The sequence below is a fragment of the Macaca nemestrina genome, chromosome 17, assembly GCF_043159975.1.
Source record: "Macaca nemestrina isolate mMacNem1 chromosome 17, mMacNem.hap1, whole genome shotgun sequence".
Classification (NCBI taxonomy): domain Eukaryota; kingdom Metazoa; phylum Chordata; class Mammalia; order Primates; family Cercopithecidae; genus Macaca; species Macaca nemestrina.
The window spans coordinates 83,467,858-83,481,738 of NC_092141.1; the positions used below are offsets into that span (position 1 = coordinate 83,467,858).

Here is a 13,881-nt window from a genome sequence, read left to right on the forward strand (position 1 = left end):
CATTCCTTTAAAAAATCTGTTGCAGATGTGAAAAAAAATAGAATGCTATTAAAAGACATTTTAAAAGCTCATAAATAATTAGAATTACATGCCATGTTCATAGAGAAATTATCATAGAGATAAATTTTATACATTTACATTTAAAGTCTCAACAGAGTTTTTTTTCTTTTTTAGAACATTGGTTAATTCTAAAATTTCTGCAGAAGAGGAAATGACCAATATTTGCAAAGACATTCCTGATATCAAAGAACAATGTATAGTGACATGCCTTACCAGATAACAAGACATTTTAACACAGCTATAGTAATTAAAACAATGTTGTCTGGGTTCCAAAATAGGCAATTAGGCAAATTCAACATAATAGAGTGGTTAGAAAAAGGTCCAAGCATATATAGAAATAAATACATGCCAGGGGTTTCTTTGCAGATTGCTGGGGAAATGTGGATAATGTTTATCCAAATGGAAGACAGAAAAATGGATTATTATCTCAGCCTAGAAACAAAATCATTTAGAAATGGGTCAAGGACTTACCTGTGAAAGGGAATATTTAAAAATTTTTAGAAGAAAATACAGGAGATTTTTTTTTAAATTTGGGAGTATCCATAATTGGTTAAACAAGATGAAAGTATAAACCATTAAGGAAAATGAAGACTTTGTACATTAAATTGAAACTCCTGTTTCTCAAAAGATATCATAAAGCCAATAAACCAGGAAAGGATATGTGGAGCACGGTAACTAACAAAAGACTTGCAAAGAACTTCTACCAATCGGGTTACGAGATCAGGAGATCGAGACCATCCTGGCTAACATGGTGAAACCCCGTCTCTACTAAAAATACAAAAAATTAGCCGGGCTGTGGTGGGCGCCTGTAGTCCCAGCTACTTGGGAGGCTGAGGCAGGAGAATGGCATCAACCCAGGAGGCAGAGGTTGCAGTGAGCCAAGATCACGCCACTGCACTCCAGCCTGGGTGACAGAGTGAGACTCTGTCTCAAAAAAAAAAAAAAAGAACACAAACAACAGAAAGTAGATGAAGATTAGAAGAGGCTTTTCTCAAAAGACAAAATTAAAATAACCAAAAAACACATGAGAATGAGTTTAATATTAGTAATCAGATAAATTCAAATTAAAACAATGAGATATCATTTCATATCCATTAACTTGAAGAAACTTAGAAAGTCTAAGATTCAAGCAGGAGCACTGCTGATGAGGTGCAAAAGTTGGTATAGTTACTTTGGAAAATAATTTGCAATTGCCTAGTAGAGCTGATTACACACATGCAGCAAAACCTAGCAATTATTTGCTGAGAACTCTACTCTAGGAGACACTTTTGGACAGATAAAATAGGATATATGTTCACAATAACATTATAAGTAACGGCAACAAAAAAAGAAGAGGAGAAGGAAGAAAAGGAGGAGGAGGAAGAGAAAAAAGAAGAGGAGGAAGAGCAGGAGGAAGAGGAGGAAGAAAAGGAGGAAAATAAAAAAGAAGAAAAGGAGGAGGAGGAGAAGTAGGCAGGAAGAGGAGGCAGAAAAGAGTAGGAGGAGGAGAAAGAGGAGGGAGAAGAGGAGGAGGAAGAGGAAGGAGAAGAGGACAGAGAAAGGATGGAGAAAGAGAAGGAGGAAAACAAGAAGAGCATAAAAAAGAAAGAAAAGAAACAAGCTAAACACTCGTTCAAGCAAGAGGATGTGCGAGTTGTGGTATGTTCGTACAACAGAATGTAGACCAGTACAAAGAAGTGACACATCAATGCATCAACACATCAACATGGATGAATCTCAAAAATAAAGTGTTGAATGGTCCAGGCACTGTGGCTCACGCCTGTAATCCCAGCACTTTGGGAGGCCGAGGCAGGTGGATCACGAGGTCCGGAGACGGTGAAACCCGTCTCTACTAAAAATACAAAAAATGAGCCAGGTATGGTGGCACACACCTGTAGTCCCAGCTACTCAGGAGGCAGAGGCAGGAGAATCACTTGAACCTGGGAGGCAGAGGTTGCAGTGAGCCGAGATCTAACCACTGCACTCCAACCTGGGTGAAAGAGCGAGACTCTATTAAAAAAAAAAAAAAAAAAAAAGTTGAATGATAAAATCCGATTGCTTAGAAATAAAAATGCCTAATACTATTCACAGAAAGTTCAAAAATAAAGCTAAACAATATACTCTTTGGAAATCCACATGCATATATGAGGCAAATCCCTTAAAACAAGATGATGATGAACATAAAAATCGGAATGTGAGCCGGGTGCTGCGGTGCATGCCTGTAGTCCCAGCTCTCCAGAGGCTGAGACGGGACCATTGCTGGAGCCCAGGAGTTCAAATCCAGCCTGGGTAACATAGTAAGACCCATCTTTATAAAAAATAATAATAAAATAAAATGTAGGATGTGGTTTTCTGAGAGGAGGATAGAAAAGAAATCGCATAAGATCAGAAAGCGGTTTGGGGCTTCATGAGTATGAATGATGTTCTATGACTTAAACTGGATCGGGGGCACACACGGGTTAAAGAGTATTCTTGGTTGAAAGTGCATGTATTCTTTTGTGTGTCTGATACATCACGAGAAAACGCTTCCAAATCTTCTGATAGAAACATGGATTTGTTGGTCAGAAGGCCATTCCCATACGTAAGAGGGAGTATGTTGCTTGGCAGGGTATTGATGGGCATCAGAGTTACTGTTTCTCACAATCCAGCTGACTCTGCCTCCCTACCGAGCTCCTCTGAGCCCCGTTCACCCACAGGACAGCCCCCATCATGTTTAGGAGCAGGGGCAGCTCCAGGAGGGTCAGGAGCAGGATGTGGAGGCTGCTGAGCAGGGACTTGTGGGGACACAGTGACAGGCAGTGAGTCACCTCCACAGGGAAGGCCCTGGTGTCCTCCACCTTGCCCCTATCCCCAGTGCCAAAGTACTGTGGCCACAAAAATCAAGAACTAACCTGGACATAGCAGCCAGACACATAAGACCAATGCCCTTTAATTATCACCCTAAGAATTGCCTTGAGACTCAGGGCTGTGGGCTGAGGCAGGGCAGGGCCATGGCAGCAAACTGAGGGGACACTCAGGGACCTGGTAGGACCTGAATCCACAAGAATCTCTACCAAAGCCCTTCGTGTGCAGGAGCACACCCTTCAGAGGTGCAGAAATCAATAACCCGGATATCTGTTGAATGCCTGCTCCTCTCCAGATGGCATTTCCCACAAAGGCAGGAGCCCTGTCTTGTCCTTTTCACAGAGAAACTGGCACCTGCCCTGTGGCTGCAAACATCAGTCTGTAAAATTCGTGGTTGTTGAGCAGTGGCTACTAGTGTCTGTCCTGGGTCCACTGTGATGGTCACGTGCCTCCCCAGGGAGCAGACATGGTGGACAGGCCTTCCCAGGAGGCGGGGACCCAGGTCTGTCCACACTTAGCATGGCTGGTTCTCCTGACATGATGGGCTCAGGGTGTCTTTACCCTGGAAAGGGCAAGGAGGCTAGTCAGGTGCAGGGTTTGCCTCCTGTTTGTCCTGGAGGGCATCACCCCTTCTCCACATTCTTATGCCTTAAGCATATTCCTCGACTCTCCCAACCCTCCTGCAGATTTCTGTTCCTTTCTTCCTATCATGCCCAATAGCACCAGTATGTGCACACAGCCATGAAGCTGAGTGGAGAGTGACAGGGGAATCTGGGTGGAGCTGGCACCATGAAGGGGTGACTGCACCCTTGTCCTGCCCTGTCCTCCCTCCATTTACACTCTCAGGGACACAGCGTGCACTAGGGTCATTGGTGCTGATGCCCCCAGACTCACATCATGGGATTGTCGTCAGCCCAGTGCAATCCCAGGCCCTCCCACCTGCCCAGTGTTCAGGTCTGGCTTTGGCTCAGCTTGGCAGTAGCCAGCCCTGCCATGAGGACCTGACCTGGTCTCCTCTTCTGCTCATTCCATTCTCCCCAGAATCAGCAGCGTGATCCCTGACACACACACGTGGCCCTGGGGAGGCGCTGCTCAACTCCCAATGGCTCCTGCTGTCACAGGATGGCACCCACCTGACCTGGCCTCGGCACACAGGTCCTGGCAGCCCCCAGTGCCCGGCAAGTGGCTCCCACCTCCTGGCTCCAGGTTCACCTCGGTGCTGCTGCCCTCTCCACTCGGGCCTTTGTCCAGACCCTCAACCTCCCACTCTGCCTGGCTCCAGCTGACAGGTTTGCCTGCGTGTTCCTTGACCTTCCTGGGTTATGGTGGCTCCCTTTTTAGGGGTCCTCATGACCCATTTCACACTTCCCTCTTGTGTTCATTGCTGCTCTGTTCGTGGGTTTCATCTGGACTGGTAGCTCATGGAGAACCAGGGCAGTATCTTGTCTTGGTCACAGCTGTGACTTGCTATCATCCTAGGGTCTGCCAAAGGCAAGTCAACAAACTGCCTGTTGAATGAATGCATGCATGACTCCCGAGTCTTACTGCCTTCAGAAAACTTAATTGTCTGATGCTGGTGTGCCATATCCGACTCAGGCTGGGGAGGAGACAGAGAATGCTATCTGCAGGCCCTGCAGCCACTGGATCCAGAGAGGGATCTGCCTCTTGTGTTTTCCAGATCCGGGTCTAAGATGTCCCCTGGCAGGACACGTGCACCTGCTGCTCTCTCTGCCTCAGGGCTCCTCCTCCAGGGATCCTGGCGCTCACCCCCTACTTTCTCCTGATCCCTGCTTGCTCATCGCCTATTAGAGGGGCTTCATAACGGACCCCTCTGCTCCTGCAAAGCAGTCACCCCACTTCTCTTATTTTACTCCGTGGCTCTTCTCACCTCTGTCTTTTACATTTACCTCTGGAACTTATTCGTGTATTTTTGCGTGTGTTTATCATTTCTATCCCCCACCTGGAATATGGGCTCAATGTAAACGGAGTTCCTTGCCTGGTGTATCATGGTCTGAAACACCAGAAGCTCCCATAAGTATCTGCTGAACGGAAAAAAAGGTAAGAACTCCCAGCGAGGCCCTCCTTGACCAGGAGGACTCATGGGAACCATCTGCCTCACAGGTGTTGGCCAGGTCATCATGGCAACCCTGGAACAGAAATGGTGGGCAAATGATAACATCTTCTTTCATCTGTATAGGCAGACATGGTCTACACTACTGAGCAAAAGACTCAGTTAACTACCACAGCAAGGAGTCGCAGCCCTCAGTCCATTTCCAAATTTGCACCAGTTAAAACCCACAGCCCTGGAATGAAGGAGAGGACAGGTCCCCTTGAAGAAGGAGAAAGGGTAGGCCTGGCTATGCTACCAGAGTTCACACGGAGAATCTTCCACCAGCTCTCCCAGAGGGACCTAGAGACACTGGCCAGGATGCGTCTACCTGAAGGAGGGAATAGTCAGGCTTTGGGGGAAATCCTGGATCCTTTTCTGCAGGGACTCCCCATTCTGAGAGGCCTAACATGGGGCTTGGTCCACTATTCTCAGCAAAGGCCTGTGGAGATCAGGGAACAATGGATTTCTCACTCAGGTCTGACTTAGTAGGCCTGATACATCCCAAACCTACACATTGTCATTTCTTAAAGTTTGAAGGCATCATGGAATCGACACACTCAGTAAATGGAAGCAGCCGCATATTCTGCACTCCTGGACCCAGGGAGTGTGGGCGATTATGGTGGCAAAGGTGCAGGGGAGTCCTGGACCTGCCTCTCCCTGTAAAAACGGTGGAGGAAGCAATGCCAGGCTCCTGGAGAAAAAGGAAGGATGCAGGGAGGGCATACGGGCACTCAAATGTGTTGCTGACAGCTTGAGGCTTAGCTGTCCAGGGCGTGTACGTGAGACGTGGAGTCACAGCTCAGGGTGTCCATGTCCATCAGGTTCACGTGTGACACATGAGGATCGGGCACAGGGAAAAGGCTGAAGGAGGCTCACAGAGGATTCCAGGAGATGTGGGGAGAGCAGCCCGGGAGGGAGCGGTCAGGAGGTCATTCCAGTCCCGCAGCAGGGCTCTGTCACAGCGCAGGGCCTTGATGGACAGCAGATGCTACTGGTTCTCACCCTCGGGCCAACTCTGCCTGCTTCTAGAGCTTCTCTGAGGTCTGTTCACCCAGAAGATGGCATCCAGCATGCTCAGAAGCAGGGGCAGCTCCAGGAGGACCAGGAGCAGGAAGCGGACGTTGCTGAACAGGGAGCTGTGGAGACACGGTGATGGGCAGTGAGTCACCTCCCCAGGGGAGGCCCAGGTGTCCTCCACCATCCCCTGACCCTTGTGTCCCAATCCTGTGACCACAGCCAACCACATAAGCAACCCCACTGGACAGTCCATCCCATCTCAGCATCACGGCCCCTAACCCTCAGCCTCTGATTTGCCCTTGACCTGAGGACTGTGACACAGGAAGGGCAGGACCGTGAGAGGATGTGAGGTCACGCCAGGGATCCAGGGAGGGTCTGTGTCCGGGACGCAGCTGTCTACCTCGGTGTTCCCCATGGAGGGTTACCCAGCTGGGGTCCCGGAATTCACAAAGGGTTATTTGTTTGGTGTCAACTCTCCTGTACACAGCGTTTCCAGGAGGGCAGGGACCATTTGTTTCATTCACAGTGAGTACCTGGTGCCTATCCTGAGTCTCCAATAATCTGCCCTACAACTTCAGTGCTTGCTGAAGGAATGAATGAATGGACAGTTCAGCTCTCAGCTCCTCAGAGGACTGGGCTTATCAAACAGGATGAAACTCTGACCAGGGCTGCAAGGGAGGCAGAGGAGGGGACCGGGACCACCGGACCCCAGAGCATCTGTCCCCTGCCCTAGCCTGGCCAGGAACCCAGGCTCCTTGCAGGACATTTGCCTCGCTCCTCCCTCTGCCTGGACCCCTCTTCCTCCAGACCCCAGAGTGCCCAGCCCCCAACCCTTCAGGTCTCCATGCTCACGTCCTCAAATCTTCAAACCCTCTTCTGACCATTGTCCGTGAAATAGCAACCCCAACACCTACACATGCTCTCCTCAAACCCAAGAGACAAACATCTCATCCCAGCATTCATCACCCTTTGCTGTATTGGTACATCAGCCTCTGTAGTGACTTGGTCAATGCGTGAATTCATGCAGTAGAACTCAACTTCCACGAGGGCAGGACAGTGGCTGTGTGGTTCCCTGCTGTGACTCAATCCCAAAAGAAGAGCCCGACACTTCAGAGAACCTTCACATTAGGTGTGGGAGGTGTGAACAAAGAAGGGACTGGGCGAAGGGAGACCCAAGTCCCCTAAACATCACACGCAGTGGAGAGGCTGCCCGTGAGGCCCAGTCCTGTGCACAGGCACCTTACCCAGGGTGTGGGCTGGGTTCGGGGCTGTCCTTTCTGGTCACGCTGGGCCAGGTGTGCACTGGTAGCTTCGTGGGAGGACCTGAGGTGCCCATGGAGCTCTGGGGGCTGGAGGCTGTGGGTGAAACACGGGTCAGCCTTGATGACATCACATGGGTCTCCCACTTACTCTCACCTGTTCTCGCTCCGATTTTCACAGACAAGGTCACCAATGATGTGCTGGACAGACGCTCTGCGTCCAACATGCCCCACGGCCACACCCAGGCCTGACCAGGGTCCTAGGCCTCTCGTTGCCCCATCCCTAGGTGCTGCAGAGCCAGGACGCCGTTTCAGATGTGAGCTGCCCGGCTCACCAGCGGGAAGGAAGGGTCTGTGGCAAAGGCACAGGGCTCCAGGTTCCTCCCCAGCCAGGAAAGGACAGGGTGACCTGGGGGAATGGGGTGATGTTTATTCTGCGAAGGGTGACCCAGAGTGACTGCGGCGAGGCTGGAAGTGAGGACAGGAAGTCAGCAGGGTCCTCCCTGAACGATGGGACCCGAGTCCACTCAGCCCCAAATGGCAGCCACGCTGCGGCCCCACAAGGCCATTGGACCATCCTCTTAGGGGGAGGGATGCCCAGGAAGAAAGATCTGGAGAGGGGACACCCGGTGGAGCCTGGGCAGTGGCCTGCGGTGAAGACAGCTGGATAAGGGCCTTTTCCTCCCGCCCCCGGTGCCCTCACGTAGCTCTTAGTTCCTCACTCCTAGATGGGAAGGCACAAAGGGTGCAGGAGGGACACGTCCCCCCCGGGAAATGGAGAACAAGAAGACGCTCAGAGGAACCTGGGACATTGGGAGAAGAAAACGATGGAAAAGCAACCACACTGAGGCCACTGGGCTTGTGTCTCGTGAGACAGGAGCGGGGCTTTGAGGGAAGAATGGTCTGTGGCACGGGGAGGGGCCCTCAGGTCCCTGCCAGCCTCAGAGCTCATTTCCATCCGCAGGTCCCTCTGCCTGAGGCGGCAATTTCTGGGGTTTCCCTGGGTTCCCTCCTGTGGTAAAAGGTGTCAGAGAATAAGGGGGACACACAGGTCAGCTGTGGGGCAGGATGCGGTTCCCAGGAGCATGGGAACCCCACCCAGGGCTCTGGGGCCCCTTCCTGTGTCCTCCAGTGGCTGCTGCAGATGCTCCCAGAACAGGGCTATGAGGCTGTGGCCTCAGGACCCTCCAGACAGGGCGGCGTCCATGCAGTCCCCAGGGCAGGGGCAGCCTTGAGTGAGGGGAGCCAGTGATCTGGGGGTCCCATTCCGCATGGGGAAGAGCAAGTCAGACCCAGGCGGGACAGTGGGCGCCCTTCAGTGTGGACCCGGCCCTTGTCAACACAGGGAGATAGCAAGGACCCCAGAGTCAGGCCTGGCCTCACAGACCCCACCCAGGAAAGTTTCAGGCCTGAGGCTGTGAGGGAGGGCACACAGCGGGGAGGTCTCCAGCCACAGGGCCAGGGGCCTTTTGTGGGTGCCCACCCTCCCAATACACACATGCAAGTGCACACACACACACACACACACAAACCACACCACACACCTATGCAGACACCCACACACAAAGACACACTCTCACTCATCCACACACAGCGGCACACAGTGTCCTGAGTCACTGACCCCCAGGCTCACACACTCCTGTTCCACTTCTTTCCTCAGGGACAGAATGACCAGCCCTAGACTCAGGCAGGCCTGGTGCTAAGAAAACGAGGGGCTCACCGGGGAACACGGACACCTCAACCTGGACTATGACCCTCCTGGGCCAATTGGGCATTTCTGAACAGGACGCAGGTGCCACTCCCAATGGTCCTGATTTTCCATCCTGCTGATGAGGGTCCAGGTCTCCTGCAGGCCTCCCTGCTGCAGAGGAGTCTGTCTACACTGCAAATCTGACCTGTCTTGTGCTAAGGCTCCCCCTGAGGGCAGCAGCTTCCCATCGGGCCCCCCCGGCCTCTCTGTGCAGCCCCACCCTTCCCCCACGCAGCTGCACTTCCGTGGGGCTGAGCCACAGGTGCGCTCCTGGCTCCTTCACAGGCAACACTCTCTCAGCCCCCCTGTCACCGGACCCTCCCCTTCTTCAATACCGGGCAGACATGTCGGCTGCTCCAGGAGAGACGCCCTGACTGTGTTCCCCTGGCCCCCACCTCTCTCTCTCTCTCTCTCTCTCTCTCACACACACACACACACACACACACACACACACACACACACACACAGAGTCAGCTTCACGTCTCTGACCTGATTCCTGCCCCAACAATTCCAACCTGAGCCTGTTTAGGCGCTGAGGGAAGGAGGGGCTCACCTGGGGACATGGACACCTCAACCTGGACTATGGGATCTTTGTGCCACGGTGTATCCACCCCACACCAGTATGTGCCTGCGTCCTCCTCTGTGAGGCTCTCCAAGGTCACTGTGAAGCTGAGGTTTTCAGGACTGTCCCTGATGGACACTCGGCCGTTCATTTTTCCTGCTGGCCCTTTGGTCTCCACAATCTTGTCACATTGGAGAACCAGTAGTGGTCTGCACCAGTATTTGTTGAGAGTCTTGTATTTCTCCTCATACCAACACTGCACACTCAGGGATCCCCCCACAGGGCCATCCACGGTGCTGGGGCCTCTCAGAGGAAAACAGCCTGAAAAATACAAGCCAGAGAGTCCCGTCTCCTTACCAGAGGGGCCTGGTCCGGGGTGCCCCAGTGTCAGACCCTCATGGACCTTGGGAGTGTGGAGAAGCCAATGGCAGGCAGGCAGGCTTTGTCCACCCAGGAGCAGGGACTGAGGGTCAGAGGCTCCCTCTGTGCAAAGGCGGGAAGGGTGTGGGAAGTTTCCATGGAGACTGGAAAGCCAGGCTAGGGAAACACTGGATGTGTGCAGGCCTGTGTGTGCATGTGAGTGTGGCTGTGTGAGTGTGACTGCATGTGTGTGTGACTGTGTGTGTGAGTGCGACTGCATGTGTGATCGTCCCGGATAAAATGTGTGATTTGATAACTTTGGCAATGACAGTCACAGCATCACCTCCCACCAGGGCTTCCTGTCTCGGGCACAGAGAAACAGGCTTCCCCTGCGCTGTGCCCTGCGGCCTGCTGTCCCCTGGGGAGGCAGCTGCTGACCGCTCTTGGATGCTCCTCTGCCCTCCTCCCCTCTCCCCACCCCTGCTCCCCTCTGTGACCGCTACTCCACTGCCTGCACCCCGCCCTGCCCTCTCCCACTCAGGACAGAGTTCCCCGAGTCTAGGGCCGGCCCACTCACCTGGGACAAGCAGGAGGAGCAGAGCTGAAGGCCGCCACGAGGCCCAGGCCCTGGCAGTCATTCCTGTAACACGGATGTCACCTGCCACTGTGCAAGACCCCAGGAGGAGACAAAATGGAGCCTCCTCCCAGCAGATCTGAGCTTTGCTTCTGCTTTTCTTCTGCTCTCTGCTTCCTTGTCCAGCCCTGTCTCAGGTCTGAGGCTGGAGAAGGTCAGGGTGCAGGAAGCTCAGGGAGAGGGCCGCCTGGGCTGAGGCCGGTGCTGACAGCTCTGGGATGGTGCTAGTGGCTCCTCTCAACCCCGAAGTCTGGCAAAGTTCAGGGTCCCTTGGATGGAAATGCAGCCACTTCCCCACAGCCCACAGCTTCTGGCTTCAGTGTGTTACTCACACAGCAGAAGGCAGAGCCAAGCCGGGCCATTTCCTACCACAGGGGCTGCTCCACCCTCCGTGACATGTCACTTCCTGGTCAGGATGGACAATCTTGTGGTTGGAAGCTAAATCTGCCATCTTCTTTAGTCTTGGAGGTGACCAGAGAGAGGTTGTGTCCCTTAATCTTCAGCTAGGTCCTCGCCGAGAGCTCTGCCCCTAAGACCCCCAGCTCTTCTTCTGGCCACAGAAGTTAGCACTATGAACCCAGACACCATCTGCATGTCCCTTTTTGGTGCTGAGTCCCCAAGTAGGTTAAAATCCCACAGGCTTGGGGAGTTTTCTTCTTGTGCTCCTGCCCCCAGACCTAGACACAGAGCGGCATCACCCACCTGAGACTCTCCTTTTCCATCTTGTCTTCTTGCCGAAATCCATGCCCCAGTGAGAATCAGGGCAGAGAACTGAGAAGAGAGAGACAGAGAGTTCAGACGCGTGAAGATGCTGAAGTGGGACTTTGTGGTCAATATGAGGCTGCGACTGAGCCAGCACACACCCCAGGGCACACAGAGGGTGGTTTGGTGACTGAGAGGACAGCTTGTCACGAGCAGCGGCTGCTGGTGTCTATCCTGGGTCTACCGTGACGGCCAGGGGCCTCCCCAGGGAGCAGACATGGGGGACAGGCCTTCCCAGGAGGCGGAGACCCAGGTCTGTCCACACTCAGCATGGCTGGTTCTCCTGACATGATGGACTTAGGGTGTCTACCCTGGAAAGGGCAGGAAGGCAGGTCAGGTGCAGAGTTTGCCTCCTGTTTGTCCTGGAGGGCATCACCCCTTCTACACCTTCTCATGCTTTAAGCTTATTCCTTGACTCTCCCAACCCTCCTACAGATTTCCGTTCCTTCCTTCCTATCGGAGTCAATAGCACCAGTATGTGCACACAGCCATAAGGCTGAGCGGAGAGTGACAGGGGAGTCTGGGTGTACCTGGCACCATGAAGGGGTCCCTGAACCCTCGACCCGCCCTGTCCTCCCTCCATTTACACTCTCAGGGACACAGTGTGCACTGGGGTCATTGGTGCTGATGCCCCCAGACTCACATCATGGGATGTCGTCAGCCCAGTACAATCCCAGGGTTTCCAATTCGCCCAGTGTTCAGATCTGGCTTGGGCCTGGCTTTGAAGTATACCAGCTCCGCCATGGGCTGACCTAGTCTCCTCTTCTGCTCATGCCCAGCCCTTCCGTTCTCCCCAGAATCAGCAGCGTGATCCCTGACACACACACACACACACGTGGCCCTGGGGAGGCGCTGCTGAACTCCCAATGGCTCCTGCTGTCACAGGATGGCACCCACCTGACGTGACCTCGGCACACAGGTCCTGGCAGCCCCCAGTGCCTGGTAGGTGTCTCCAGCCTCCTGGATCCCGGTTCACCGTGGTGCCGCCGTCCTCCCGACTCGGACCTTTGTCCAGACCCTCAACCTCCCACTCCTCTGCCTGGCTCCAGCTGACAGGTTTGCCTGCGTGTTCCTTGACCTTCCTGGGTTATGGTGGCTCCCTTTTTAGGGGTCCTCATGACCCATTTCACACTTCCCTCTTGTCTTCCTCAGTCTTTCTGTTGGCGGGTCAATGTCTGCTCCCATCTAGACCGGCCACCCCTTGAGAGCAGGGGCAGCCTCTTGTCTCATTCACTGCTGCGCCCGCTATTATTCCAGGGTCTGCCAAATGCAATTTAACAAACTGGCTGTTGAACAGATGAATGGGTGAATGGAGGCATGGTGTCCTGATGTCCCACTGCCTCAGAGGACTTAGTCATCCAAAGTTGGTGCACGATTTCCTGCCTAGGCTGGGGAGGAGACAGGAAATGCTGTCTGGAGGCCCTGGAGCCACCTGACCTAGGGAGGTGTCTGCCCCTGGCAGGACATGTGCACCTGCTCCTCTCTCTGCCTCAGGGAGTCACCCCTAAAAGAGAGTACTCTTCCAGGGACCCTGGCGCTCACCCCTCCTTTCTCCTGATCCCTGCTTGCTCAGCGCCTATTAGAGGGGCTTCATAATGGACCCCTCAGCTCCTGCAAAGCAGTCACCCCACTTCTCTTATTTTATTCTGTGACTCTTTTCATCTCTGACTCTTATATTTCTTCTAGAACTTATTCATGTATTTGTGCATTTGTTTATCTTTTCTATCCCCCACCTGGAATATGGGCTCAATGTAAACAGAGCTCCTCGCCTAGGTGTTCAGAGCTGGACTCCAATGCCAGGTCAGTGTCTGGTACACCAGAAGCTCCCATAAGTATCTGCTGAATGGAAAAGTAGGTGAGGACTCCTCGGCGTGGCCCTCCTTGACCAGGAGGACTCATGGGAACCAGCTGCCTCATAGGGGTCTTGGGTGTGGCATCCCTGGAACCTAAACGATGGTCGGCTGATGACGTCTTCCTTTGTCTGTATAAGCAGACATGGTCTACACTAGTGAGCAAAAGACTCAGTTAACTACCACATCAAGGAGTCACGGCCCTCAATCCATTTCCATACTTGAGTCAGTTAAAAGCCACAGCCCTGGAATGAAGGGGAGGTCAGGTCCCCTTGAGGAAGGAGGAAGAAAAAGTCTGGCTACCATGCCACGATTCACACTGAGAATCTCCTACCAGCCCTCCCAGAGGGACCAGAAGACACTGGCCAGGACGTGTCCACATAAGGAAGGGAATTGTAAGGTTTTGGGGGGAATCCTGGATCCTCTTCTGCAGGGACCCCAATCCCGAGAGGCCCAGCATGGGGCTTGGTCCACTATTCTGAGCAAAGGCCTGTGGAGACCAGGGAACAATGGAGTGTTCACCCAGGTCTGACTTAGTGGGCATGATAGATCCAGAATCTATGTATTGTCATTTCTTAAAGTTCAAAAGCATCATGGAATCGACACACTCAGCAAATGGAAGCTGCCGCATATTCTGCACTCCTGGACCCGGGGAGTGTGGGCCATTATGGTGGCAAAGGTGCAGGGGAGTCCT

The 13,881-nt window shown here is 53.1% G+C and overlaps 1 protein-coding gene across 2 annotated transcripts; it reads right to left on the reverse strand.

Annotated features, from left to right (window-relative positions):
- Positions 1-2,099: 2,099 nt before the first annotated feature.
- Positions 2,100-10,924, reverse strand: LOC105469126 (CD300c molecule). 2 transcript variants are annotated; one of them, XM_011719737.2, is made up of 4 exons: positions 10,519-10,924; positions 9,648-9,902; positions 7,255-7,366; positions 2,100-6,129 (listed from the first exon to the last, which is right to left on the reverse strand). In XM_011719737.2, the coding sequence occupies exons 1-4, from the start codon at positions 10,577-10,579 to the stop codon at positions 5,982-5,984; spliced, it is 576 nt and encodes a 191-aa protein (XP_011718039.2). In that variant the 5' UTR covers positions 10,580-10,924; the 3' UTR covers positions 2,100-5,981. The 2 variants fall into 2 exon arrangements, with proteins under 2 accessions (XP_011718039.2, XP_011718038.2); XM_011719736.2 differs by having other exon boundaries at positions 9,573-9,902.
- Between the last annotated feature and the right edge of the window lie 2,957 nt (positions 10,925-13,881).